The sequence below is a fragment of the Peromyscus californicus genome, unplaced genomic scaffold (genome assembly GCF_007827085.1).
Source record: "Peromyscus californicus insignis strain IS unplaced genomic scaffold, ASM782708v3 Scaffold_6__1_contigs__length_162567912, whole genome shotgun sequence".
In the NCBI taxonomy this organism is placed as follows: Eukaryota; Metazoa; Chordata; class Mammalia; order Rodentia; family Cricetidae; genus Peromyscus; species Peromyscus californicus.
In genome coordinates this window covers 36,629,289-36,655,981 of record NW_026294584.1, presented here as the reverse complement: position 1 = coordinate 36,655,981, position 26,693 = coordinate 36,629,289, and the positions used below count along the sequence as shown (strand labels likewise).

At 38.2% G+C, this 26,693-nt stretch overlaps 1 protein-coding gene across 5 annotated transcripts in view; it reads left to right on the top strand.

Moving 5' to 3' along the window:
- Window positions 1–26,693, top strand: part of Cadps2 (calcium dependent secretion activator 2) — a 542,094-nt gene that overhangs the window by 310,899 nt on the left and 204,502 nt on the right. For all 5 annotated transcript variants that reach the window (XM_052722147.1, XM_052722145.1, XM_052722146.1 and 2 more), the window contains exon 8: window positions 905–1,044. In XM_052722147.1, the coding sequence (XP_052578107.1) occupies window positions 905–1,044 (140 nt within the window). The remainder of the gene's footprint in view (window positions 1–904; window positions 1,045–26,693) is intronic.

Below are 26,693 nucleotides of genomic sequence, written 5' to 3'. Positions count from 1 at the left end.
TATGATTCTTCAGTTCATATCTAAACTTCAGGTTTATGTAATTTTCCTGATGATTTAGGGTGTACAGATGACTCTTAGGTCATAGTGTGCTGTACCTGCGTCTGTTTTGTCTTTCACACTATAGCCCTTCTATTGTAGCATGCCTACTAAAGCTTGGATGTGGTTGTGTTTCTAAGGAGTCAAGATTATGTGAAGGAGAAAAGGGTAATGTCACTGATATGGCAGGTAACATCAGAGGAGCAGACTTCTCTTTCCTAAGCTGGCTTGGCATAGTGAGGCGTTATCAAAGAGTCACCTGTTAATTTGATATTTTGATGAAAATATGACTTTGTTAAGTTATAATGTCATCTTGATCATTCTGACTACAGGTATTCAGGAAGTCTTTGGTATTGATCTGGAACTGAAAACATGTTATGAGCATTCTTCTCTGCCTGTAATTGAGTTGACTTCCTTTAATACCATTTTATAAGGAAGATATTAAAATACAAGACATTTGTATAGCTTCAATGATTGGTTTTGCTTTTTGTGTTTGCCTCTGTAATTTCAATTTTTTTTCTGAACTTCTGTGCCCTGAGTTGTTTGGAATAGTGTTGAAATTATAGGTGTCCATTAAGTATTTTTCAGCTGCCAGCTCAAATGCCACATATTGTGCTATTAACTCATTATGAAGTGACAGAGGAAGAAAACTCATTATGTGATAATGGGAAAACACACACTTTTCAAAAACAAATAAATCCATATGGAAAATCCATCTGCTGTGATGGGGTGAGTCCAGTGGTCTATCAGGCACACTTGGATATTGACACCTTCTCTTCGAATAGGAAAATGTTTACAGAAAGTATAGTTCCAATTCCCAGGGACCCTGTGTCATGTACTCAGAGGTTTTCTTTTTTGTTGCTTACAGGTGATATTATACCCAACTTCTAATAGCTCCAAATCAGCAGAATTACACCGAATGATAGTTCCCAAGAATAGTCAGGACTCGGACTTAAAGATCAAATTGGCGGTGCGCATGGATAAACCACCACACATGAAGCATAGTGGGTGAGTATTTAAAATGTTCTTCCCTCGAATCACGGGGCTTCCTTTCAGTGTATCACATATGTTTGTCTGTGGAGGAAACCAGTGTATCAGACATTTGCATGGAATTTTCTCAACAAACGAACGTAAGTTGTTTATATTACAAATCCATTTATTTGTAGATAAATAGGTATTCCGCTAATGTAACTGTCTTAGCACTGAACAGGGTTGCTTATTGATTGTATTGATATTACATTATTATGGGGAGTTCACCAGAGATGACTGCTCAGACCCAGTTTATAGCCATTTGAAAGTCTTTATTCCAGCTGTCTGGGACTACACTCAGGGATTCAGGACCTAACTGTAGCCATGAGCATGCTTTTATGTGGTGGTTCCCCTGCAGGCTTTACAGCAGGCAGGGGGAAATAATCCATGAAGAGACAAGAATGAAACTCAGCTCAGCCCGATTTTATTTTAACTGGCACTGGACCAAGACTTCTACACTTTAATCATATTCAAGCACAGCACAATTTTGGGGAAAAAATTCATATAACAATTAACTCAGTCCCAAGTGCATAACAACAATTTAAGACATGTTTTCATTGAGATTCTTTACAAAGTACATCTGGCTTCTTTTGCAAGAATGGGTACTGTTGACTCAGTGTTAGTGCCCAAGATTTAGGATCTAGGGAGTTTAACGTAATGCCTGTGAGTGTCCAGGTTGGCCTGGCTCTAAGGTAGCAGAGAAGTCACTTAGATTGTTGTAAAGCACAGGTGACATTACTCCTAAGAGTGGGTTGTATGGTCTAAAAATAATGCTCAAGATTAAAGGGAAAAGAGCCTTGGATAAATACAAAACGTAAAGTCTGGGAGAAAGGGGCAGAGCCTGTCTCCTCAGACAGCAGAGGATCACCAGATTGTAAAACTTCACCATCCCTGGCATTCCAGGAAGAGCAACTATACACCTCATTTCATTGAAGAGGTAAGCTGTGTGTTGAACTTTCCTGACTTCTCCAGTGCTTATCTGTGTGCACAAGGCCCTTTTGCCCTCTATACTTCTAAAGGCAAATCTACATCCTGGTATCTCACTCTGCCGCTGCAAGGGGAGGTCTGCACAAACTTCTAACAGAAGCTAAGATAAATTAGCTGAGGCATCTTGGCCTCAGGTCCTAGAATAGAGTTGGGTAATTTTCTATATGACTCTTCATCAAGGAGATCAAATTCTAGTTAAACCAGAAATGGCTTCAGCAAGAGTACAAGGTGGAGGAACCTCTGTACTGTCTTGCCCTGTCATATAAATTATACAGATGTATAGAAAAACATATTGGGAAATAGACTTCACAATCCAGGTATAGTGGTATGTAGGTAATAGTGGACTCACACCTGGTGTCTGGGTCTGTAGAAATAGTTAAACTATCATAGATTATATGAAAGCTAACGAGTGGATCAGATATAACCCAGAAGGCTGTGCATGTGTTCATGGGAGGAATGTGAGTGTTCACCTACTATAACAGTGATAACTAAATCAGTCCTGGAAGAGACTATGGATGGAAACCCAGGAGGTGAAGAGCTCCTCACCTAAGGATTGCCATGTTCTAACACAACTGTCGCCACTGCTAATGAGCAGGGACAGTGGGAGGTACTTCACTAGACATCCATTACGGCTCTTCAGTGACTGTTTGGTAAAAGATTTAAATATTCCAAATATCTGCCTTCCATCTAGCTATATCCATGAAAACCTGATTTCACCTAAAGCTTAACTAGAGTCATTATCTTCTGAGGTACTTCCTAAATGGATTTTAGTCAACTCAATTACATTTGAAAAAGAAATTGGGAAGCTAACCCTTTGCCTTCCAGCTTCTGGCATACACTAAAGCAGTAATATATAAGAAGGAGTGGGGTTCACAGCATTTGTTTGGGACTGAATTATGTTCTATCAATAATTTATCCTAAAATGAATAATTAACAGATGAGTAATGAATAATACAACTAAAAGGTAAGCCAACCTTAAAAGAGAAATTGATTCATCTTCAGACAATGGCACACTTGTTGATGTTAGTTAAGTGAATTAAACAATAATGGAGAGTTTCAGAATTCCACCTTCAGAGCATGTCAGATTTTCACATTGATTCTCTGATGTGTTGATCCTACGAACCTGTTCTCTTTTCCAGTAGTATAGGCAACACATAATCCTTTTTTGTGAGGGCTCTTAACATGCACTCTGTTTTATTTCTCCCCTTCAGACAGCCCATGGATTGACCTCAATTAGAGTGGGTTTGTGCTCATTTTTGTAGGTACACATGCCTATGTATGAACATGTGGAGGCTGGAAGTCAAGTTAGAGTATTTTTCTCTGCTTTGCACCTTATATTTTTTTAAGACAGGGTCTCTCACTAAACCTAGAACTCTTCATTTCAGCTAGAATAGCTGGCCATTGAACTCTGGGGTTCTACCTGTCTACACCCTCCCCTGGTGCTAGGGTTACAAATACTCCATCACAAACAGTTTACTCAGTGAGCTATCTCTCACGTCCCCTAGTTAGCAGTGTTTGCTCTATATTGTATATGTATATTGTAATTTTTTAGTCTTGTTTGAATCTCCCTACTGTGTGTAGTCAAGGTTATATATAAATATGAATACTGGTGATGGAAATGAGATTTGCGTACTCCATAGAATTTTACAGGAAAAGCTATAAATAGTAAGTGGTGTTTGGTTTTCAAATGTTGTATTTAAAACTGTGGGGTTTTTTTTATATAGAAAATAAAATACATCTGATCCAAAGTTCCTGCTTCTGATAGCTAAACACTCTGTAACTACACCTTTTTGTCTTTTTAAAGCAGGACTAACTATATGCAAATGAAAATTTGTATTTCAATTTGGGAAAAATAAGCCTAATTGTGACACCATTCTTTTAAAACCACATTGGATATTATCATAAAAAATTATTAGAAATGTGATGGATTCATCTATTCTTTTGGACTATTTTCTAGACTGTAGAAACTTCTCTAAGACAAACCACTGAATGAATCATCAACTAGATTTTCAGTGATTAGCATTCATCCTGGTCTCTTTGCTTTTGTACATAGCTGGAACGTCTAAGTGTTCTGGAATAAATGGATGATACTTTAGCGAAGCCTAGTGGCTAAACAGCAGAATTAACTGGAATACTCAAAAATATTGTCCTCGTCTATGTTCAATGTTTTCCAAATTCACAGGTTCTTTTCTTCAGAAAAAGAAAGGTAAGATAAGATGGACCTAACGAAAGATAAGATGGACCTAACGAAATACATGACTGACTATTACAACAGCTAAAGCTATGACTGAAAAGGAGAAAACCTGTCAGAGTGTTCAGATTGTAACAGTGATCAGAAGTCTGGATAGAGCTGATTGCTTCTCTCATAAAAATGAATAGAAATCTCTTGATTATATACCTGTAGAAGAATTTAATCTCAGATAGCTAGCCAGATAAAAATCTCAGCCATATGTTCTGGAGTTTCTCTTTGTGTAGAGTCATAATTGATTTCTTATGTATTTGTGGATTATATAGACAGTTTGTAATATTTTGAAGTTTTCACAAACAATATTGTCCACTTTAATTTACACCATAAATCTGTATATGACACTAGACTTATTTCTAGCCAGAGGAGGCAATAGCTCAGCTTTCAACAGAAATAAAACAGGATAAAAGCCTTCCCTGCTCTGATCTCATGTCTACCAGGACTCCAGCCTGCCCAGCACTCCATGCTTATTCAGAGGAAGAGCAGTTAGGCCCTCAGACTGCGACGTCACAGCTTGTAACTCTTAGTGCACATTTAACATGCAAGCATCATATTTGCTCAAAGTAAAGTGGGTGCCGTCTGGTAAAGTCGTGTTACCTATTTGTGACTTAGATGTATGACCTTCAGCTGGTCAGCAGGACAGCAGCCCGATGTCTAGGTTTGCTGGGTGGGTCCAGACCTTTCAGAAAGCATTAGTCTTCTATCTTTTATTTGCCAGAGGAAATTGACTTCTCATTATAAACCTACTTTTAGTACAAATATTTCTATAATCTCCTTTATAGCATAGCCATATTTGCCTTCTTACCTTCACCTAAATTTATATAGAGATCTGTTTGTCTTCCCAAATCAAATGCCTTAGTCCGGATTCTTCTGACTCCATACATATCTTACTGCTTGTTGTATCCCTGGAACTTTTGGCCAAGTGTTGGCTGGGCTTTCAAGCATAGGTTGACTTCCTTGTCCATATATAGTCTCCTAAGAGATGTGTTGTGGCCTTCCATAAATAGTAGAGCCATCACATTTAATATGATAAAGGGGATATGCCAAAAGGCCAGTGTCTTTTTCCAAATTCCTTCAATATTCATAGCATCTTCTCCATACTAAATCATTAAGAACCGTATTTTCACTTTTTTAGGATTTAGTAACAATTCCACGGTAGTGGTAGAAACCTTCCAGTGGTCACTAAGGCAGTCATTAAACCAGTGCTTTAGTTTGTTGTGCTCTCCTGCTTTCCCCTTATAGAGTGTTAGACTCTCAGACTCAAAGTTCATCTTTTATTTTATTTAAGGTTCTTCCTCAGGAAGAGGAACACCTTGACATCCACGATATTCTGTTTTATTGATCAAATAAGCATCCCCTTCTCAGACACCCTTTTCATAAATATATGGACATATTAACTGCTTTTCAGGAAAGAGAATTAAATTAGAATACAATCTCATATTTTTCTTTAATTTCTTTTAAAAAGCACTTGTATATAGTTACAGGTCATTTTAATTAATGTGAGATTTTTTAAGTGAATTTATTTAGGAATACTGTGTATTAAATGTTATAAACATTAATGAACAGAATTATAGTGAAATTGCTTTCATTTTTGTTTGTTTGTTTTTGGAGACAGGTTTTCTCTGTGTAGCCCTGGCTATCCTGAAACTCACTTTGTAGACCAGGCTGGCCTGGAGCGCACAGAGATCCACTTGCCTCTGCTTCCGGAGTACTAGGATTAAAGGTGTGTGCCACCACACCCAGCTGCTTTCATTTTCTAAATTAAAGCCTTACTATAAAAAAGTTTGTGGTGTACAGTGACATAGTATCTGGAAGTTTGGAAGTATTAATAATTGTTAATAAAATAAAAGTCTTGGGTTTATTTAATGCCAAAGCATTGTGGGAGATGTAGAAAGCCTTTAGACTTTAAGTATTTGCATTTTGTCAGGCATCTGGTGTGTGTATGTGTGTGCATGGTGAGCAGAAGGATGACAATACAATACTACTTATGCAGAGTCCAAACTAGGTCTAGATCCAAGACACTTGGGGTTCATATTTCAATTCTGCCACTAACTTGGATAAGCTTGGACATCAGTTCGGGGCTTTAGTTTCATTGTTTTCCAATAATGACAGTAGACCAGAGAAGCTGAAAGACTCCTTGGGCCCAGAGATTTATGATGCAGTAAGTTCTTTTTTTGTCCCTTATAAGCACATGCTCTACATATTCCATGGCCATTCTGATGTACAGGGGATACAGAGGGCTCTGGTGGAGGGAGTTGAATGAAGTACCTTGGGAAGAGAGGGACAGTTTGGGAATTTGAGTCCTCGTGAGGTAAAGACAGGAAGCATAAAGATTATCTTCCATAAGGCTATGAAAAGGTTTTTATTATATATGATTAACTTTGAAAACACGTGCTATGCGATTGACCATACTCTCAATATTAAGAATGAACCCATGAACTTTAGAAAGATATTACACTGAACGTAACAGAGCAATCAAACAAAACTGTTGGTGAAATTTTCTCTTCCTGCTTTTGTAGATTTTCTGTGATATACTCACATATTTCTGTGATAGAGTGAAAGAATATAGTTGTCAAACTAAAAATTTTTTAAATCAGTTTATTAAAAATCTAAGAAATTTGTTTGAGAGTATTCCTGGTTGTAAGCCTAGAGTACCTAGACATTTAATGTTTAAGAGGGTTTCTCGGCCAAGAAACATGAATCTTGCAATTAGCCTAGGGATTCTGGGAAATGTATAAACTTCTTCCTAACTCAGTTTTCCCAAAAGCAAAATGGAAATCATGGAAGAAGCAACCTCAATAAAGGACAAGCAGTAGCTAATATGAATTAAGGGAGTGCTGGGCTAGTTTGCAGTGTTCCAAATATCATAGCTATTGCCAGACCCTAAAGATGGGAGCTTAAGTAGATACACAAGTAAAAGAAAGGGGGGAAACATTGAAATGTAAGGTGTGAAATGGAACATTTTGTAAAGTCTCCCAGCCTCTGAGTCCTTCTCCTTTAATTCCTCTTGATGGCTGTAACCTGGGAGGGCTGGGCTGCCAGCTGCAGGGCCTCACAAGCTCCTTCTTTTAAGCAACATCCTGGGCTTGCTAATTCATCTTGACGCTCCTTCCATCTAGGAAATTTATTTCTTCCCCCAAACCCGTTTCATTTCTTTTTTTTAATCCTCCCTACATTCACTCACTCATTCATTTAAATGAACAAAACTTATGTGTTAAACTGTTGTTTAAATACAATTTTAAAATGAATATACACTATTAAATGGCTGTCATGGTCATTCACATATGTTTTAATTTCCATATCATTTTCATGATAAGAACACTTAAATTCTTGGTCATTTTCATAAATACTTTATTTTTAACTCTGTGTATTCATTTTTAAAGTTTTAAAATTTGTCCAGTTGCATGATACATGATCCTCACGAGCTTTTCATGCCTGGTATGTTAGTTTTAACTTCATCTCCAATATTTTTTCTGTTTTATCTTCTAGTTTTTAAAGTCCTCCATTTAAGAAGGGATGTATAAGCCTGAGCAGCTTACTCAACTTACTGGCTAGGTGACTCTTGTTTTGTTGTTACCATGGCACCAAAGACATTCATGTAATTGAATATTCTAATTTTATAACGTAAATATTTTATGAAAATAATCACCGAGAAAGATTAGCGCTGCTGTGATTAGATCTCCAAAGCCCTTTGCCATTGCTGGTGCTATAGTGCTGACCCTGGTTTGCTCTCTCTTCCAGGAGGCCCCTGGAAGAAGCAGTGTCTACAGAGGCCTGCCCTGTCCCAATTCTACTACAGTGTGTCCCTTTTCTCCCAGCTTGCTCTCCTTGGACTGGCTTTGTTGGGTTTTTTAAGCTGTCTGCTGTCTGATGTGGCACTAAATGTTCATATAGGAAACTTTAAAAAAATTTGCATATATATATATATAATTAAATAAATAAAATTTTAAATATCTGGGAGCTGGGAAGATGTCTCAATGCTGTGGAAGCATGAGGAATTAGGTTTAGATCCCCAACATTTACATTAAAAAAAAGAACAGGCAGGGTAGTATATGTCTATTATCCTAGCACTAGGGAGACACAGGTGCTTGGAGTCCCTTCTCCAGTCACCATAGCCAAATGGAAAAGCTCCATGTTCAATGAGAGAACCTATCTCAAAAAATAAGGTTGAGAGATACTGTAGGGGACATCTAGCATCAACTTTTATACCTATACACACTCAAACACACACAATATACAATAGATAGATAGATGATAGAAGATAGATAGATAGATAGATAGATAGATAGATGATAGACAGACCGACACATAAATACATACATACATAGATGGATAGATAGATAACATATCTTAACATTCATCCTAGGGTTATCTATGTCCTTAAGGGTGTGACATTAATAATCATTGTATTAATCAGTGCTTCACCAGTTAACCAAAAGAGGACAGTACAAATTGTTCTCTGTTTTAAAAACAATTAGTTTACCACTTTTAGAAAAGCGAATGTCTTTTTTTTTTTTTTTTTGATATCACATTTTCAGATGATCCATGTAAGGCAGCAAAGATTACCTTCCAAACTGTAATCAGTCAACTGTAGTATCAACAGCGAGGAAGTTGTCTGCCTAGACAGCTGGAGTTTCCTTTAAGTGTTTCAAGGATTTTGACATCTGTTCTCTTTTAACAGACTATAATCCTGAGAAACCTCTGATGGGAAGCGTAGCCGTTCCATATTTGACTAATGGAGCAGCACATTAAGGACGTGTAACACAATTCACGTAGTCTATATGCACTATGAAGGAGCAGAGGCCCTCTTCTCACTGTGCTGCGGATCTTTACAGCCTGTAAAGTCAGGACTTCTGCATATTCTACCCTCTGCTCTCATCCTTTAAAGAATTACAGATCCCACTCAGCAAACAAATGCTACCAAGAGTGAACTTGGAAGCCCTAGCTGGATTACTTATATTTAAAAACTAATGGAACTAACTCGCCTACTTGCAAGTCCTGCTTCTTTGAGATATCATGTCTTGTGTGAAAAACTAAGGGTACTAACATTAAAGTCTGTCAAGTAGTCTAATGCAGTTTGGCCTAACTTATTATCCATAATACATTATAAAAATGACTACCATTTGTATTAAGGTCAGTTCTGTTTATTGGTATATGGTTCCTACTGTCATGAACTTTCAAAGTTCTACCTTTTACATTTCTGTTTGTAGTGAAAGGACGTTCTTTTAGCCAAAACTGTTAACATCAGCCAAAATGATCAGCTTGCCTCTCCTGGAACTTTTTATTTACTCAGTGATGTTTCTCCCTCCCACTTAACCAGTCTAATCTCATGCCAGGTGACCTCTTTTCTTGCAGTAACACATAGATGCCAAGCAAAACAGTTTGTTTCTCTACAGTTAATCTAATCTTCCTCTTGTGTTGAGTCTCAGCTAATTGGAATGTATTTCCTACCCCCTCCCTCTGGTTCTGAGAGAACAGCTGGGTCCTTTTTACATCCTAGCAATCTAAGGCTCTGGCCCTCCTTCTGCCTCCTCAAGGTCTCTTACTCGATGACAGTACAGAATTTGAGCCGAGGCATGGGACAGAAGCTCGCTCCTTGCCCTAGATGCTGTCCTTGACTCTGGCAGCCAGTCTTTTTTTGCCTCATCTCTGTTTCTGCACATCCACTGGCACCAGAAGAATAGCTATCTCATCTTTTTGTAACTGTTGGGACCTTCCTTATCTACCACTTCTGACTGAGTCAACCATCTCTGCTCTGGGCTGTATCAAAGATGACAGTGACTGTACAAAGGTGTTTCTCTTTTTAAGTGGTGTGTTGATTGCATAGTGAGCCCAATAATTGCACCCCCTGAATGCGTGCTTCCTGCTTTGTCCTTTCTGACCTTGGTCCTCAGCATATGTTTTAGTGTGACTTTGGAGTGAGTATCAAATTTGACTTTTGCATTTATATTTCCCTATGTTCTCTTCTTCACTGTGAAGATGTACATGGGGTTCTCAGTAAGGAGCAAAGCCGAATCATCCTGGTTGTCCTGGCCAAGATCTCGGACATATGATTGAACCCAGACCAAATAAACAGAGCCAGTGATATAGGCTGTAGCTGACCATAGTCCATAATGGAGTTAGGCCAAGCCCAGATCTGTAGAACTGCTCAGTCACCTGCAGATATTTAAGAAAGATTAAATTATTTTTTTTTCAAATCACTGAAGTTTTGGCTGGCATATGTAAGAAAGCCTAACATAGTGTGCATGCACACTTGTAGCTATAAAATTCTCACTTTTTTCAGTCTTTTTGTTTATTGGATTTCAATTAACCATTACTCTTGGCGCATGGTATATGCCACAGTGATTAATAACTTCAAAATATGTATCACCTTTGCTACAAAATATATATATATGTATATATATATATACATACATACATACATACACTATAATTTTTTCATTTCATCAAAAAGGCATTTAGGTCATTTCCAGTTTGATCTGTCGCAGATGGTGCCATTAGCAGTATGTGAATGTTTCCAGATACATTTGAGCATAGCTTCTCTTAAGTATGTTCCTAGGAGGAAAATTTCGAGGCATAGGGAAATGTGAATACCTACCTTCACAATATAATACTACAGGTTTTCAAGATTTATCAAAGTTGTACCCATACACATTTCCTCAGTCACATCCCTTTGTCCTTCTCTGTTTTGACTTTTGCCATATATTATTTTCATTTATACTTAAATTTTCCCATGTTGGTGTCTTATGTCTCTTGTAGATTTCTCTTCTCCCCATTGCTGGGTTCATGGCTGAGATGCCTATAACAATAGACAGATTAACAAAACAAAGACATAGTGTTTTACATAGTATAGGAGCTTTTGAAAGTAGAATCCAGAGGAACAAGAGGTAAAGTATTTTTTATGGAAAGTCATACAACAGTAATAGTGGAGGGTAAAAGATTATGATCTAGTAATAATAAACTGCCAGGGGAGACTTAGCAAAGTCTCTGTTCAAATTCATCTGTGTCTAAGGAGATAAGGAGATCCATTCAGTCCAGGTATAGGAAGGATATCTCTGGATTAAAGTTTTTATGCTATTGTTTAGAGGGAGTTCAGAGAATTCTCTCATGGCTAGGCTCATAAAAAATGTGGGAAGCAAAGGTACAAATGACCTCTCCCTTGTGTGGTTTCCTCTAATACCATGGTGTCATACTTGGATGTATTATCCAGGAGTCTGTCTTAGCCAGGTTTCATATTGTCTCCTGAAGTCAGGAATTTTGCCTCTTATAGTAGTATCACTCTGTTCACAAACTTCAGAAAATAGTAAATGCAAATTCCTGATGGGTGATTAGTTTATTTGGATCTATTTTCAAACTAAAGAGATGATATAAAAATATGTGGATACTCTCCATTTCATACTTGCTCAGTCATCCAAAATCTGTGGTTACAGAACCCTAAGCACCTTCTGTGATTGAATTCCAGTTATCAGTGTACTGTCTCAGGTCTAGACAACCTTAGCTCCCGGTTGGCTAAGCATATGTCTTAACTTTCATCCATCCAGACACTGAATATGTGTTCTAAATAGTCATTTTGAGAACCACATGGTTTATCACTGCTTATTAAGAGAAACAAATATGTGACATATGTAAGAAATGTGAAAAGCTAAGGACGGAAAGATGGTCAAAGCTGAGTGATCAGATATATGTTCCTTGATATCAACAATAAAAACCAATGTAGAAGAGCTCCCTGGATAAAGTAAATAAAGAGTGCCTGAGATGAATGAAACACTGAAATCCATCAGACAGCCACAGTAAAGCAGAGGGGATGTTGTGATTGAGAAAACTTCAAAGTATAGGATAAAATTATCACACCCAATGTTAACTCCACTCCCATTGGACAGGATGCCCCTTTCTTCTAAGAGATACAAACTGCCATGTGTTTAGCTTTTAATTGACTTTAAGCAAGGTTGTTACAGACATAGACTAGAACCTCATTATGTTTTCAAAACTTACCCTGAGTTAGAAACAAATATGTTATTCCCTCAAGAATTTAGCCATCAGCTTACTAATATATCTGAAAGAAACAGAGAGTTAGATGTGTTTGTATGGCATACATGAGTAATAAATTGTATTGAGACAAGAGGGAAACTTCCTGAAGGATAGTGTAATACCATAGCAGTGTAGGTTCATTAGTGTCCCTGTACTGGATAGCCCATGTGCCTCTTAGGACTCCCATCACTAGATAATCTTACAGAAAGTTACTTGACCTTCCTGGGCTCACTTGTTCACATACAAAATTAAAGCTATAATCACTGATTTCCAAAGGTTGCTATGTGCTAAATGAGTTATTATCACTAAAATGTTTATTATTTTTGTCTAGCACATAATAATTCTAGTTATTATCAACTTGATATAGTCATTTAAATAACTTAGAAACTAAAATCCTTTTAAAATTGTATTGTTATTTGTATAGAGGTAGTGCGGGTATATGATGGGGTAGTAGGGCACACATGCCGTGTCTCATGGGAGGTCAAAAAGTCACTTTGTTGAGTGAGTCTCTTCTTTCACGTTTGATTGAGTTTCTAGATTCAGATTCAGATTCAGGATTTTATGGTTACATAGTAAATACTTTTTACCCACAAAGCCATCCAGCTGGGCCTTGGGTTTTAATTTTTTTAATGTATCTTTTTTTATTCTTCTCTCATACAATACATGCCTACCACAGTTTCCCCTCCCTCCACTCCTGCCAGCCTCCCTCCTGCTTCCCCAGATCTGCTCCTCCTCCATTTCCCTTCAGAAAAGGGCAGGCCCCCCAGGGATGTCAACTGAACACTGCCTAACTAGATACAATAAGACCAGGCACAAACCATCATATTGAGACTGGACAAGGCAACTCACTAGGAGGAAAGGGTCACAGGAACAGGCAAAAGAGTCAGAGACACCCCCACTCCTAGTGTCAGGAGTCCCACAAGAACACCCAGACAACCATAACATATATGCAGAGAACCCAGCGCAGACTCATGCAGGCTCTTTGACTGCCGCCGCTTCAGTTTCTGTGAGCCCCTATGAGCCCTGCTTAGTTGATTCTGTGGGCCTCCTTCTTCTGGTGTTCTCCACCCCTTTGGCTCTTACTATTCTTCCTTCTCTCTCTTCTGTAGGGTTCCCTGGGCTCCAAGGGGAGGGTCAGAACGGAAATTTCATTTGGGCTCGCTCTCCACCTAATGTGTGGCTGTGGGTCTCTGCGTCTGCTTCCATCAGCTACTGGAGGAAGCCTCTCTAATGATTGGGCAAAGCGCTATCTGAACAGAAAGCAGCCACTGTGGCCTCTGGTCCAGCAGGGAGAGGGGGTCTCTCCCTGAGTCAGAGGCTGGGATACATGATAAGGAGGGGAGGGAGGACTTTGTTTTTATTTTATATTATTCAAATATATCCTGTATAACTCTGTGATATTTCCTTATTACAGTAGTAATATATAAAATATATTATTTAGATTATGTATTCCTTACACATAAATCTAAAATTATCAGAGAAACGTGAAAAGATAATACAAATCACATTAAAATACCACTTCAAAATGACATTTAGGTATAGAATAGCTTAAAAATATACTTAACTTTTTCTTCTATCTTTGCATATATCTGTTATTTTAACATGTTTTTCCTTTGCAGCAATTTTGCGCTTTATTTCCAGCACTGATATTTCTGCCAGCCTTAAGCTCTCTCCATGTGTTTATTGTTCTATTACAGTCATGGGAGTAAGTGGTTAAAAATTATTTCCTAATTAAAATTGTCCCTACATCTTACAGTTCTACTAAATCAATTGGTTGTAATAAATCATATAATGTGAAAAATTGAACTTTGTGAAACAGAGCACAAATTGCATTAATGATTGATAGGTAATAAGAGTCAAATGAAAAAATTATTAGGCAAGGAGTAGAAAGTGTTTATCCTGCAACCAAATACCCAGTGAATGGATTAGAGCTGTGATCATGCCTTTAATGTTTCCCGTGGTAATTGTCAGGAAGAGGTATGAAGAATCGTGGGACCTCAATAATATGCCTTGCCATTTTAATTGCTAAGAGAAGCAAAGGAATCTTAATTGCTTGGAGATGCATTACTAATTAAAGTGTCACTCTACATTCAGGCTGAAATAATTAGTTTGAATATTTGTAGGAGCTGAGATATAAATTTAGTTCCAAATTCAGGAACCTACCCACAACAGACTTTGTTAAAATGATTTATGGTTAAGAAAGGTTAACAATCATGAAATTTTAAATGTTTCTTTAATTTTGTACAATTTAAATTTCATTGGATTATTGAACTTTAAAGAATGGAGTTCACGGTATTTTAAAACTTAGTGTGTTTTTATTCAATTTGTATAGCACTAAGTTAAATTCCTAAAATGCCTTAAGATTTGTGGGATGCAGTTAATTTTTCATTACTTTATTTCAACATTTATTACAATTTGAAAATATGCTGCTCTAGAAATAAGTACATCAACATACTTAGTATATGGATCCCAAGCTGTTGTGTCAGTAATACACAGCAACTTTTACAAATGTCTTCATGTTCAGTGGACTTTAAACATTCTAGCTAAAATTCCCATTTTTCTAAAGTTAATTAAATCCCACTCAAAAAGGTTTTAAGGAGTAAAATTGGAAAAATAAAGAAATCAGATATCAAGTATGACTTGACCCATTTGGACATGTGGTTACCTAAGGCCATCAGCTGAGGTTTCATAAAGAAATGGAGAGATGGATCCACAGATAAGGGCACTGGCTAGTCTTTCAGAAGACCCAGGTTCCATCCCCAGTGACCACATGGCAGCTCACAACTGTCTGTAACTCCCGTTCCAGCAGATTCAATGCCCTCTTCGGCCTCTGTGTGCATCAAGCATGCATGTGGTACACAGACATGCATGTAGGCTAAACATTTTATATATATATATATATGTATATATATATATATATGAAAGGTGGAAAACATAAAAATGAACAAGTTTTTTTCTTCCACGTGATTATTACATAAAAATGCAGTTGAGTCTCCTGGATAAGATGTACATTTAAAAGCTACAAAATTGTGAATAATCAACTTTTACTACTACTTTCTCCACAACTGTATTTATTATAGAGGACACTGACAGCTTTGTCCTGGTTGCCTTAACTTGTTTGCTTAGGAAGAGGAGAGCAGAAATAAAATGTTCACACTCCTCATTTTGTAGTGCATGGTTACCAGCCTTCCCTTTATTTGACTTAAAATTGTATTCTTCATCTCAGAGTCAACTCTGTTCATGTAGCTATCCAGTCTTCCGGTCTTTAGTGGACAGTATACCTTTGAATGCTATACATCTGCATAAAATAAGTAGCCTTTGTTTGTTTGCTGCGGTGTGTGCTTTAAATTGAGGTACATTATGCTATAGACATTCAACTTTCTTTTTTCTAAACATTGAGTATTTGAATCCTGTGTTTGTTTTCTCTTAAACAGCTGTACATGCATTAGAGCATGGTGCTTATACTCTAGGACTTCCTCTGTCTTGTTACCCTTTTTGCTCTCAAATGTGCCCGGGATAATGGAAGTATAGCTTACAGTACCATTTCTATAAACATTCTGATAGGTCTTGGGAAGCCTGAGTTATTTTTACTAACGTGGAACAGCCTTTAAAAACAAGATTTTTAAATTGCCATGAAATCTTTGCAAAGTTTCAAATGCACTTAGATGTTGTCTTCGGCAACAAGATGGAATTTCCTTCTAATATAAGAATATACAGTAGATATTAACAGAAGAATTGGAACAACTTCACTTTTTTCCTGTTAAAGTCATGTGGACACACTGGAAAACTTTTTTAACAAGAGTATTTAAAAATAAAACATGTATTCGTTCCTTGGTAGACAAGGCACAATTTTAGAGTAATCCTATATTATATTACATTATACTATATTATACTATTATTTACTAGCAAAGTGTTGCAGTGTGCGACTCTATATCTATGACATCAAAACAAAGCAGAACAAATACATAGAACATATTGAAGTTCCAAGAACTTTATATTCTTGTTCAGATTATACAACTCTGTGCTAAATGTTATCGTAGCAACTTACAGGTGAGATTCTTGAAACAGAAAGGAGTTGAGTCATATCTAGCTATGATTTGATCTGACTGTCTGATTCCAGAGTTTGTTGTCTGAATCAGCAGGCTGCACTGCCCGGTCCTACCCAGAGCTTTCCTTCTGCAGTGATCCCCATTAGGAATTCACAGTGCTCACATGCTAACAAAGGCCAGGCCAGCCAAATACTCACATGAAGAAACTTGGTGCAATTCATGAGAAGTGAAACAGTGAGAATCGAGAGACTATGCCCTGCAAAAAGAATCCCACAATATCTGTTTTCTAAACAGTCTGATTTCAACGCACATCTGTGCCTGAATCTGGCCTGTGTGGTCATCGGTCTGCTGCCCTTGGTTTACAGAGACGGTACCTCCACTCCACAGTCCCCAGGAAGTGCCACTGGCTCCCACAGACTGGTGAATGGCATTTATTTTTTAATGAATAAGGAAGCTTAGATGGTCATGCATTTTGAAATTGCTTTCGTTGAAATGAGAGAATGAAAGGAATTAAAAGTAATGTGCTCTTGAAAAATCCATCTTTATTAAAATAATGAAGCCCCCCAGTGATATTCACTGCCAAGCAGTCAGATGATCTTTCTGTTGTCTCTTCTATGGGTATCTGACATTTGGGTTTCTGAGACATGACTTCATTAAATATCTAGTAACAGACTACAAACTCTAAATAGTAGAATCTTGATTTAAGATAAAATAGCTTTTACGTGAGCCTGGTATTTATTCTTTATCTCAGGATTGTGTCATTTTTTAACGTGTTGAATATCTTAATTCTTATTTACATCTTAAGATTGTGATTTAGTGAGTAATCTATGAAAAGCAAATTGACACAATGTCTTCTAGGTAAATACATATGCTTGGTCCCTTCACTGTAGTTACTTTGTCAAAATATCAGTTGTACACTGTGTCAGGAGGTATTGTTGAATTTGGTTTGGCATGTTGAAAGCTAGGAGGAATATTTACCTTACTACAAAAGCAAACGCTTTTGATTGTTTAAATGTATGATTAGGAAACAAAATCCTTCTGTTAAAGCACTCTAGAGTTTAGATAAAAATCAAAAATCATCCATTGTAGCGAATTCAAGGACAGTAAATAAAATTTGGATCAGTGAATGTTCAAACTCCTAAATCAATGGCAAATTAGGTAACACCCAAGGGCTGGAGATGTGAATATTACATAATGAGGATAATAAAGGAGTTGAATGTGGTGTGCCTCAGCCGCATGTTAGTAGCTAATTCAAGTAGGAATGCTTTGCAGTTGTTTGTCGGCTGAGATGCATGTGTTCGGCTAAATGGAAATCTTGGACGTTCTCTCATACACCCCATTATTTGTAATTGAACACCTGATTTCTATCATGCAACAAATTAACATCTGCACTGGATCTGTCTTTTATGCATATGGATATAGTGATTAGAATTTTGCAGATAGACAGATACTTGAAAACAAAAAGACAACATTGTGAAACACTTCCAGCCATAATTTTTGATTACATATTGAGAATCGTTTAATTATCTTACTCCATTTAATTAGCCCCTCTACTTAGGTCAATTGCTTTTTTTATTAGCATGACATGTTAGCAATTTGTTAATTGGCATGAAATAACATGAGACTTTCTTGGGCTTCGTATGAGAAGTGCATATGTATAAGCAAGCTAAGGAAAACAAGAAAAGGTAAGTGTGTCCTTTAGCCACTGTCTAGCATTTGCCGGGACCACTGCCCAGTGCCTTTTGAATTTCTGTCATTGTATTATCCGGGATGGGTTTGTTGGTGTGAAGGACTAGAAATTTCCAGACCATGGTTACACATTTAATATACAAGAGCTTTTCTAAACAGTGGAGCCTGGTGAAAAGTGAAGAAACAGATAAATCAATCCTAGTTGAAGGCAGATAGACACAAGAATATAAATATTTAGCCAAGCAATTGTTTTTTTTAAAGAGTCTAGTCAATATCAAACCTGGAAGTGTCGAGTGTCTCTTGCTGGTGCTGCACTGCTCATACAGTTCTGGCTGTTTGAAATGTTGTTGTTTGTTTTCTTTTCTTTTCTTTTTTTTTGTTTTTGATTGATTGATTGTTTCTTGAGACAGGGTCTTGGTTTGTAGCTCAATCTGGTCTCAGACTCACTGTTTAGCTCTTTATATCTCAGGTTGGCCTTGAACTCATTCTTCTTCTTTTTGCACTTCCAGAAAGCTGTAATTATGTGTCTGCCACCCCATAATGCTAATCAAAGTCAGTGCTTTATGTTACAAATTATTTTACTTACGGTAAAGATATGGATTATACCTAGGAATAAATTATGTTTTCGTCCAAAGAATTCAAGAATTTGGCACAGATGGACAACTATTAGTTCCCTGCATTGGGAAGTGGGTGCATAGCTGCAATACATGAAACCTCCTCACATTCTTTCTACTCTTTAAGTGGGAGTCATTTTCTTTTTGAACCCACAATTGATTCTAATACCATAGCATCTTAATTTTTAGGACAATTTGGTGAAGAAAATAGAGGAATGTAGAATAGCATTGTTTACTCTGTTTACTTCCTTATATTCCACTGTATTTCACCGAGTTTATAGTTACCTCATACCAGGTTACCTCATACCTCAGAAAATTCAAGAGTTAAATGAGGTTTTGGGATCAAAGCCCCTTGTGTTCATGTTTTATAAGTAAAATAATGAGGGCAGAGGTGGTGAAACTTTTTAAAATATTTGTGGAGAACTAAAAGACATTTAAGTATTTAATTTGTACTGCATATATTCTGGGCAAAGCCCCAAGTCGAGCATTGTGGCATAATACATTTCACAATATAGCTAAGCCTGCAGGAGTTGTTTTCTTTCTTGTTGGAAATGTTTTCATCCACTTGGGGGCACTGTCATCAAATTTAAGGGAGGAAAAAAAAAGAAAAATTTGTTTTGATTTATTTCAGTTAGAAAAGTTACCCATTGTTCTAGCTGTAAATCTAATTATGTACTGTTAGATAAAATGCCTTTTAAATATATCAAGGTAGCTGAGGTTTTTAAATTTCTGATTAGGTATAAATTAAAACAGTGATTTTCACACTGCACTCTCCAGAGCTGTAGCAACAGCCGCCGGCCAAGCCTTGGCTATGCAGATTCTCAGTCCTGTTCTCGGGCCTGTTGGAATCTAAGGCTCCTGGTGCCTGCCAGCCCAATTTTCCACAAGCTTTCCTTGAAAGACGGCTTGACTACTGACATTTGGCAGCCAACACATTGGAACAAATTCTGAAAAACTTCTTGGTGTTTACCTTATAATATATGCTTTAAATGGTGTGAAAAATTGCTGACTTTTTAGAGAAAATCCTATTGGTTTTAATATATAGAATCTGAAGGCAAGCCAATTTCTCTGTTCATAGATACACAATTGGATCTGTATGAGCTACAATAGGTATGGATAGTCATCACCCTCCCCCAAATTCCCCTTCAAAAACTATAATCAGGTAAATTTTGAGACAAATCTTTTGTTTTCTGTTATGTAGATAAATTAGCCAGTTATTTATAAAGCTTCTCTCCTTTTGATGGTGTCAGAGACATCACCTAGAGTTCAGGATAACACTTCTAGCAATGTTCCCTAACGTCTCTGGACTATAATTACACTCATCAAAAGGCCTACTATATGTGTTGGTAAATTGATAAAGGTTCAGGCAAGTGGGAAACCAATCAGAGCTTCTATTTCCTATTAGAAAAACACGAGTGAAGTAGAGAGCTATCTGAATCTTGACTATGACAGCCACACTAAGGCAGAACACTACACTCGGTCTCTTTAATAAGCAGACGATTCTGTTGCTCTGTTGAAAAGAGTTCCTCTAAACTCTTGGGAGAGAATATCATTGCTCTCAGAGAACTCCACACTTCTACTTTGAAGAGAGGGAACCGTCTCGAAGCCTAGACCATGGAGCTGGAACTTGAGTTCTGCACTCCTTCCTCCCAGTGTATTGTTTCAAAGTCTTCCTCACGTTTCCTGGGGCACCAGATGAGCCTCTGTGTCATCTCTGTCTTCTACTGTGGATTCTCTTTGAGGGGGTTAAAGTACCAAATCCTCTTGAGTCTTCATGGGGAGAGGAGACAAATGAGGAAGTGATCCTGCAGGAAATGTAAGGGAGTACTAGGTAAGCTTGCTATATTTCCAGAAGATTCTGGGCTGTTTTGTGTCTTGTGGTGCTGTGTGTGGAGATGGCTGACTTTAGAAGTCACCTTGGGGGGTTTTCCTCTTGTGTACTGTTTTGTCTACATACATTTCCCTGTCTTGACATCCACCTGTCTTCATGTACCAAATCCACCCAGCACAGGGCGCACATTCCTCCAGGGTGTTCAGACACCAGAACATTCTCATGAGACATTGCTTGCTGGATTCTGCACACATAAGAGGTAAAAGCTTGCATGAAGACAAATACTGATTTATGTCCAAAAGCCAGCGTCTGTGCCTTCCCCTTTAACTACGACACTAAAGTGAATCTTAAACAAAATCACAAACTGTATTACTATGTGCTAGTTAATACTTAAGGGCAGTCCTCGGCACAGGTTCTATAATATTAAAAGTAGAGGTTGATTGTAAAATATAGATGTATCATCTGGAGGAATAAATTGTACCTACCTTATGAAATTGATGTTGTAACTAAAATAAAACATGTGAAGTATAAAGGCACAGACCAAAGTGTTAGCCATTCAGTAAATCAGTTTTCTAAGAAGTGTATTATGAGGAAAGCAATGATGAATACATTGAGAATAGTCCCTTGGCGTATCAGCACAGCCTACAGACTGCAGAATGCACTCTACTCTAAAGTGGTCGTTGTTTTACTTTCTCATCAGATTTTAACTTTCAGGTAGAGGAAAGCCTCATTTACTTGAATTCACATGAAATGACGTTATCTTGGGTATAACTGGAAACTTTAAACATTCACGTTATTTATCTGTGTGTTTGTGTGTCTCCATGCGTCATGTGAATGAAGGGACCCAAGGAGGCCAGAGGGCATCAGGTCCCTGTAACTAAACTTACAAGACTCTTGATATTGGTTGCTGGGAACCAAACCCAGGACCCTCTGCAAGAGCAGTAAAAACTGTAAGAGCTGAACTATCTCTCTAGACCTGAAAAATTGTCTAATTACTAACCTTTTTGGTAAAAAAATGTCCCTCAATTTTACTATAGTTCCTTATTGCTTTTTTAAAGAGTTCGTGGATTTTTTATTTGATTATTAAGCATAACAATTAAATTTCCCTGGAAATCTCCTTTGTAGAAACATCCATGCTAGTGTATCACTACTTTCCATATTATCTTTGGCTTTATATTAATGATTACTGTATCTTCTGTTCTAGTGTCGCACAAATATTAAATATCACTAGAAACAGTGACACCAAGATGTATTTACAGTACCTAAAGAAAGTTTATTTTCTAGCCCATTTTCCTTCATTCCTACAGCAAAAGAAGAGAGAGAGAGAGAGAGAGAGAGAGAGAGAGAGAGAGAGAGAGAGAGAGAGAGAGAGAGAGAGACCGAGAGAGAGACCGAGAGAGACCTTCAATGAATTGAAGATTACTTGGTTTTTGTAAATATCGGCAACAATGTCAGCATTGTTACCTCCCTGCATCCTACTAAAAAGCAGATGAAGTGGGACAATTGTATTTGGGAACAAATTTTGATGCCAGTCTTTAAGGGGACTTGCCATTCTGTTTTCTATGGGAAGAGTAACGTATGTTCTTTAATGGAAACTAAAGTAACTAACTAAACAAAACTGTTTAGGCTGTGGCTCCAGGAAGAGAAGATGGAGAAAGACATTTACAGGCCATCATCTGCCAAGACTGACTCTCACTCCTTTTAATTGGTATTAAGACAAATCTATAGTTACCATCAGATTACCTTAAAGTCTTTTCTGTGAAATTATCTTGATCTTCCACAAATTCATGTGATACAGTTCAAATATTTGTCCCTAGCTTCATATAAGAGAAGAGGTAGTTTTGCTCATGTTTAATAATTTTAAAGTTAGGACCCAGTATACTTGTTTTATTTATATAACAGGTTTTTTTTTTCATTTATTTTACATAGCATCTGCAGTTTCCTCTCCCTCCTCTCCTCCCAGTCTCCCCCCTTTCCCCACCCCCACTACTCCCACCTCCACTCCTCCTCCTCCTTCTCCCTTCAGAAAGGGGCAGGCCTCCCATGGGTTTGAGCAAAGCATGGCACATCAAGTTGAGGCAGGACCAAGCTCCTTCCCTTCAATAAGGCTGGGCAAGGTAATCCAGCATGGGACACAGGTTCCCGAAAGCCAGCTAAGTGCCAAGTACAAGTCTGATCTCACTACTAGGAGCCTTACAAAGAGACCAAGCTACACAACTGTCACAGACATGAAGAGGGCCTAGATCAGTCCCATGGTGGCTCCCTAACTGTTGGTCCAGAGTCCATGAGCTCCCATGAGCTCAGGTCAGCTGTCTCTGTGGGTTTCCCCATCATGACCCCCATGGCTTGTGCAATCCCTCCTTCCTTTTTCAGCAAGACTCCCAGAACTCAGCCCAGTGCTTGGCTGTGGATCTCTGCATCTGCTTCCATCAATTACCAGATGAAGTATCTCTGAAGAGAGGGTAGTCACCAATCTGATTATGGTAGAGGCCAGTTCAGGCACCCTCTCCACTATTGCTAGGAGTCTTAGCTGGGGTCATCCTTGTGGATTCCTGGGGGTTTCCCTGGTACCCAGTATACCTTATAATAAATAATGAAATAAATTTTGACTTAACTTTATACCATCACCTACATTTGTTGTGTAGGTGTTGGTGGTTCAACTTAGAGCCTCACTCAAGCCTCTAAGCCACACACTCAGTCCAGACTCTGTGTTTCTTTCTCTTTGTATCCATTTAGCCTATGAATATATGGTCCCATTGAGATGAAAATACTGAGCTATTTGAACTACTGTATGTTAGCATTTTTCGAAAGGGCACTGATTCCTTATATATATGTCCTTCAAAATTAAAGGAGGAAAGAACAGATTTTGTGCTAAAGTTGCATTTTAAGAGGAATGACTTCAAGGGCATCTTTGAAAGCAGCTCCTTAGATCACTTAACAAAAGGAGTGAGACGTGTCCAGTAGATGGCGCAAGCATTCCCCACAAATAGAAAATATCTAATGAATACAGATTTGGGGGAAGAAGCTCTGTTTACAGACTAGAGACATCAGGACATTTTCTTTTCAAAAAATGTAAAAATAAGAGGTTAGAAGAAGGAGAAGTGGCAATCCATTTTGGACATGCCAAGTTTTTCAAGATACTTTACTGAATTAATATAAAACAGCTTTAATGTGTGGTGGTGTAAGGGTAATCACAACTACCACAAGGTCACTTTCAACCACAACTCTCTGACACTGAAATGCCAATATGTTGGATAGATGTCAAAGGTTGTTTTTCTTTCCCTCTGTTGACTATCTGGATTTCCTTTTCCATTTTACTTCATATCAACAGGCAGAAGTACTGTAGATACAGGTTTGTAGGCACAGAAATCATAAACATGGCATTATTGAGCTTTAAGATAAAGGATAAAAAAAGAAACACTATACAAACTTCGTGGAGTGAATTCAGACCTCATTGGACCTAGATTTCTTGCTGCTATTGGCTTTGCTACTCATTATCCTCCACACAAAGGTAGAGAAAACTTGAACCTCAAAGGAGAGTTTCCTGTAGTAGTCTGTGAAGTTCTTTTTGGGGGTGAAGGGTGTTAGCAAATAGAATGTAAGAAATTTAGCAGCTTGGAAGCTCAAAGCTGGTCTTCAGAAATTTCTTTTGTTGGGATTGGAGAGATGGCTCAGTGGGTAAGAGCACTGGCTACTCTTCTAGAGGACCCCAGTTCCATTCCCAACACCCACATGGCACTTCACAACTGTCTATGACTCCAGTTCCTGGGCATCTGGCACCATCTTCTGGCCTCTGCAAATACTAGGAACATATGTGGCGCACAGACATACGTGCAGGAAAAACACCCATACATATACAGGCTTCAAGTATTTTAAAGCATATTTAGTGCAGCTTTTGATGGATTTGATAAAATAGAGCTGAGAAACAATAGCTTTTTAACTTTGTTCTTCCTTTAAGAAAAAGATTTTGGCATTGTGTGTATGAGTGAGTGTGTATGTGCAACACACATGTGGAGAGCAGGGAATGGCATGGGGCTCCAGGGCTCTCGTACCATGTGGTCCCAGCCTTCTGAGGCTCGCAGGAGGTGTCTTTACTTGTTAAGCTGTCTCACCAGCCCAAGCAAATACCTTTGAAATATTGAGTGAGAATCAGAGCTTGAGTCTATCTACTTCTGAGATGAAGAGAATCTATGATAGCACATAACGTACAACATTAAAACAATCAAGTCATTCTTTTCTTTGTCTTTTTTGTTTGTTTGTTTTTTGTTTTTGTCTTTCGAGACAGGGTTTCTCTGTGTAGCTTTGGAGCCTGTCCTGGAAGTCGCTCTGTAGACCAGGCTGGCCTCGAACTCACAGAGATCCGCCTGCCTCTGCCTCCCTAGTGCTGGGATTAAAGGCGTGCGCCACCACCCTGCTCTTTGTCCTCTTTTTAAGACAGGTTCTCATTCTGTAGCCCTGGCTAGCCTGGAACTAGCTATGTAGACCAGGATAGTCTTAACCTCACAGAGAGCTGTCTGCCTCTGTCTCCCAAGTACTAGGGTTAAAAGATTTTACCACCACACCCATTTTATTCTGTTTTTGTTTGTTTGCTTGTTTGTTTTTGAGATGGGTAGATCTCAGTGGGACCTGGAAGTCATTTAGCCCAAGTTGACTTTGAACCCTTGATCCTTCTGCTTCAGCCATACAAGTGCTGAGTAAGTATCACTACCCCAGGCTACCTCCTCTTACTCACCAGATAAGAGTCATTTTTAGAATGTAGTGTGTATAGGTGTTTTGCCTGCATGTATGTCTGCGCACCTTGTGTGTGCCTGGTGCCCATGGAAGCCAGGCGAGGGCATCGAATTCCTTGTAACTGGAGTTACAAACTCGGGAGCTTCTTTATGGGTTCTGGGAACTGCACCTGTGTCCTCTGCAGGAGCAGCAAATGCTCTTAACCCATGGGCCTTCTCTCTAGCCCCCTAGTCTAAATACTTTGTGTTCTGTTATTAGTCTAATATCAATACAACCCTTTGGTTTATTCTGTAGCTTGAAAGGCCTTTTTGTGTGCAGCATTCAATGGTTACTATAGTCAAGCAAATATTTCTGCTCCCTTTCTGATGCTGACAAGAGTAAAATTCTGTTTGTGAGATGTTACCGTTTATGGGATATAAGACCTAAGAAAACTATTCATGATCTCTGTTTACCTCTCCCTCCCTTCCCACCCATGCACACCCTCCCCACCTATTTTCACACATTCATCTCTATTTTCCAAAAATAAAAATGACTGCAAAACAACAACCCAAATCAAACTGCATCTATTTGTTTCCAGGCACAAGTTTCTGCATTACTATGATACTCCTGCTGGCTCCCTGCTCTCTACTCACAGTGGGCCACACTTCTCTCCCCAGACTTTGTAACTTACTTAACTAGCAGGTGAGCTACAAAGCAAAAATGAGCATGAATACAGGAGCCCTTTATACTCTGCCTGTCCCTGCATTTGCCTCATGGGTAAAATCTTCTTATGCATAGTTTTGTACATCATTGTCTGAGACAGCCTATCTAATAACACTGGAATTCTTACGCTCATTTCTCATAGAAATCAGGCACATTTTCCAGCATTATCTTCATCAGTATTAGCAGTTATTTTATCATGTATCTGCAAAGTGGCTCATTTGTTAAGTACTTGGAAAAAGAAGCCCTATATTGCTACCAAATAGGTCCCAACTTTTGTATATAACTGAGTTCTTTAAAAAGCATTTTTGGTAGCGGTTAAATTGCTAATGTCACTTTGAGGTCTGCAGACATTGAACACACTCTGATTCTGATGGGGAAGGCATCTGCGATGCTTTGGAGTGAGGTGGTCTTCATTAGGGGTTCAGAAACATTAGGAGTCTCTTTTAGGGTTACTAAGGATAGAAGGCTCACTGCATTCCTGAAGCTCTCTGTCCCTGGGTTCACAGCCACTTTTCACCTGCTTCTTTTTTGCTTAGCTCTCCTGTGTTAACTTCAGTTTTAGGATAACTTTCTGCTGCTAAAGTCATGTGATTATCTTAAGCCAAATAAATACCAATTTTGTGAAAAATGCAAAGGTGTTTTATTTTATTTTGATGTGGATCATAAATACTTTTTACCCAAAGTTCTCTTCTGACACTATTTCTGTAATTGTTCCTAATGGCCAAGTTAGGAACAGCCCCTCAGTAATTCAT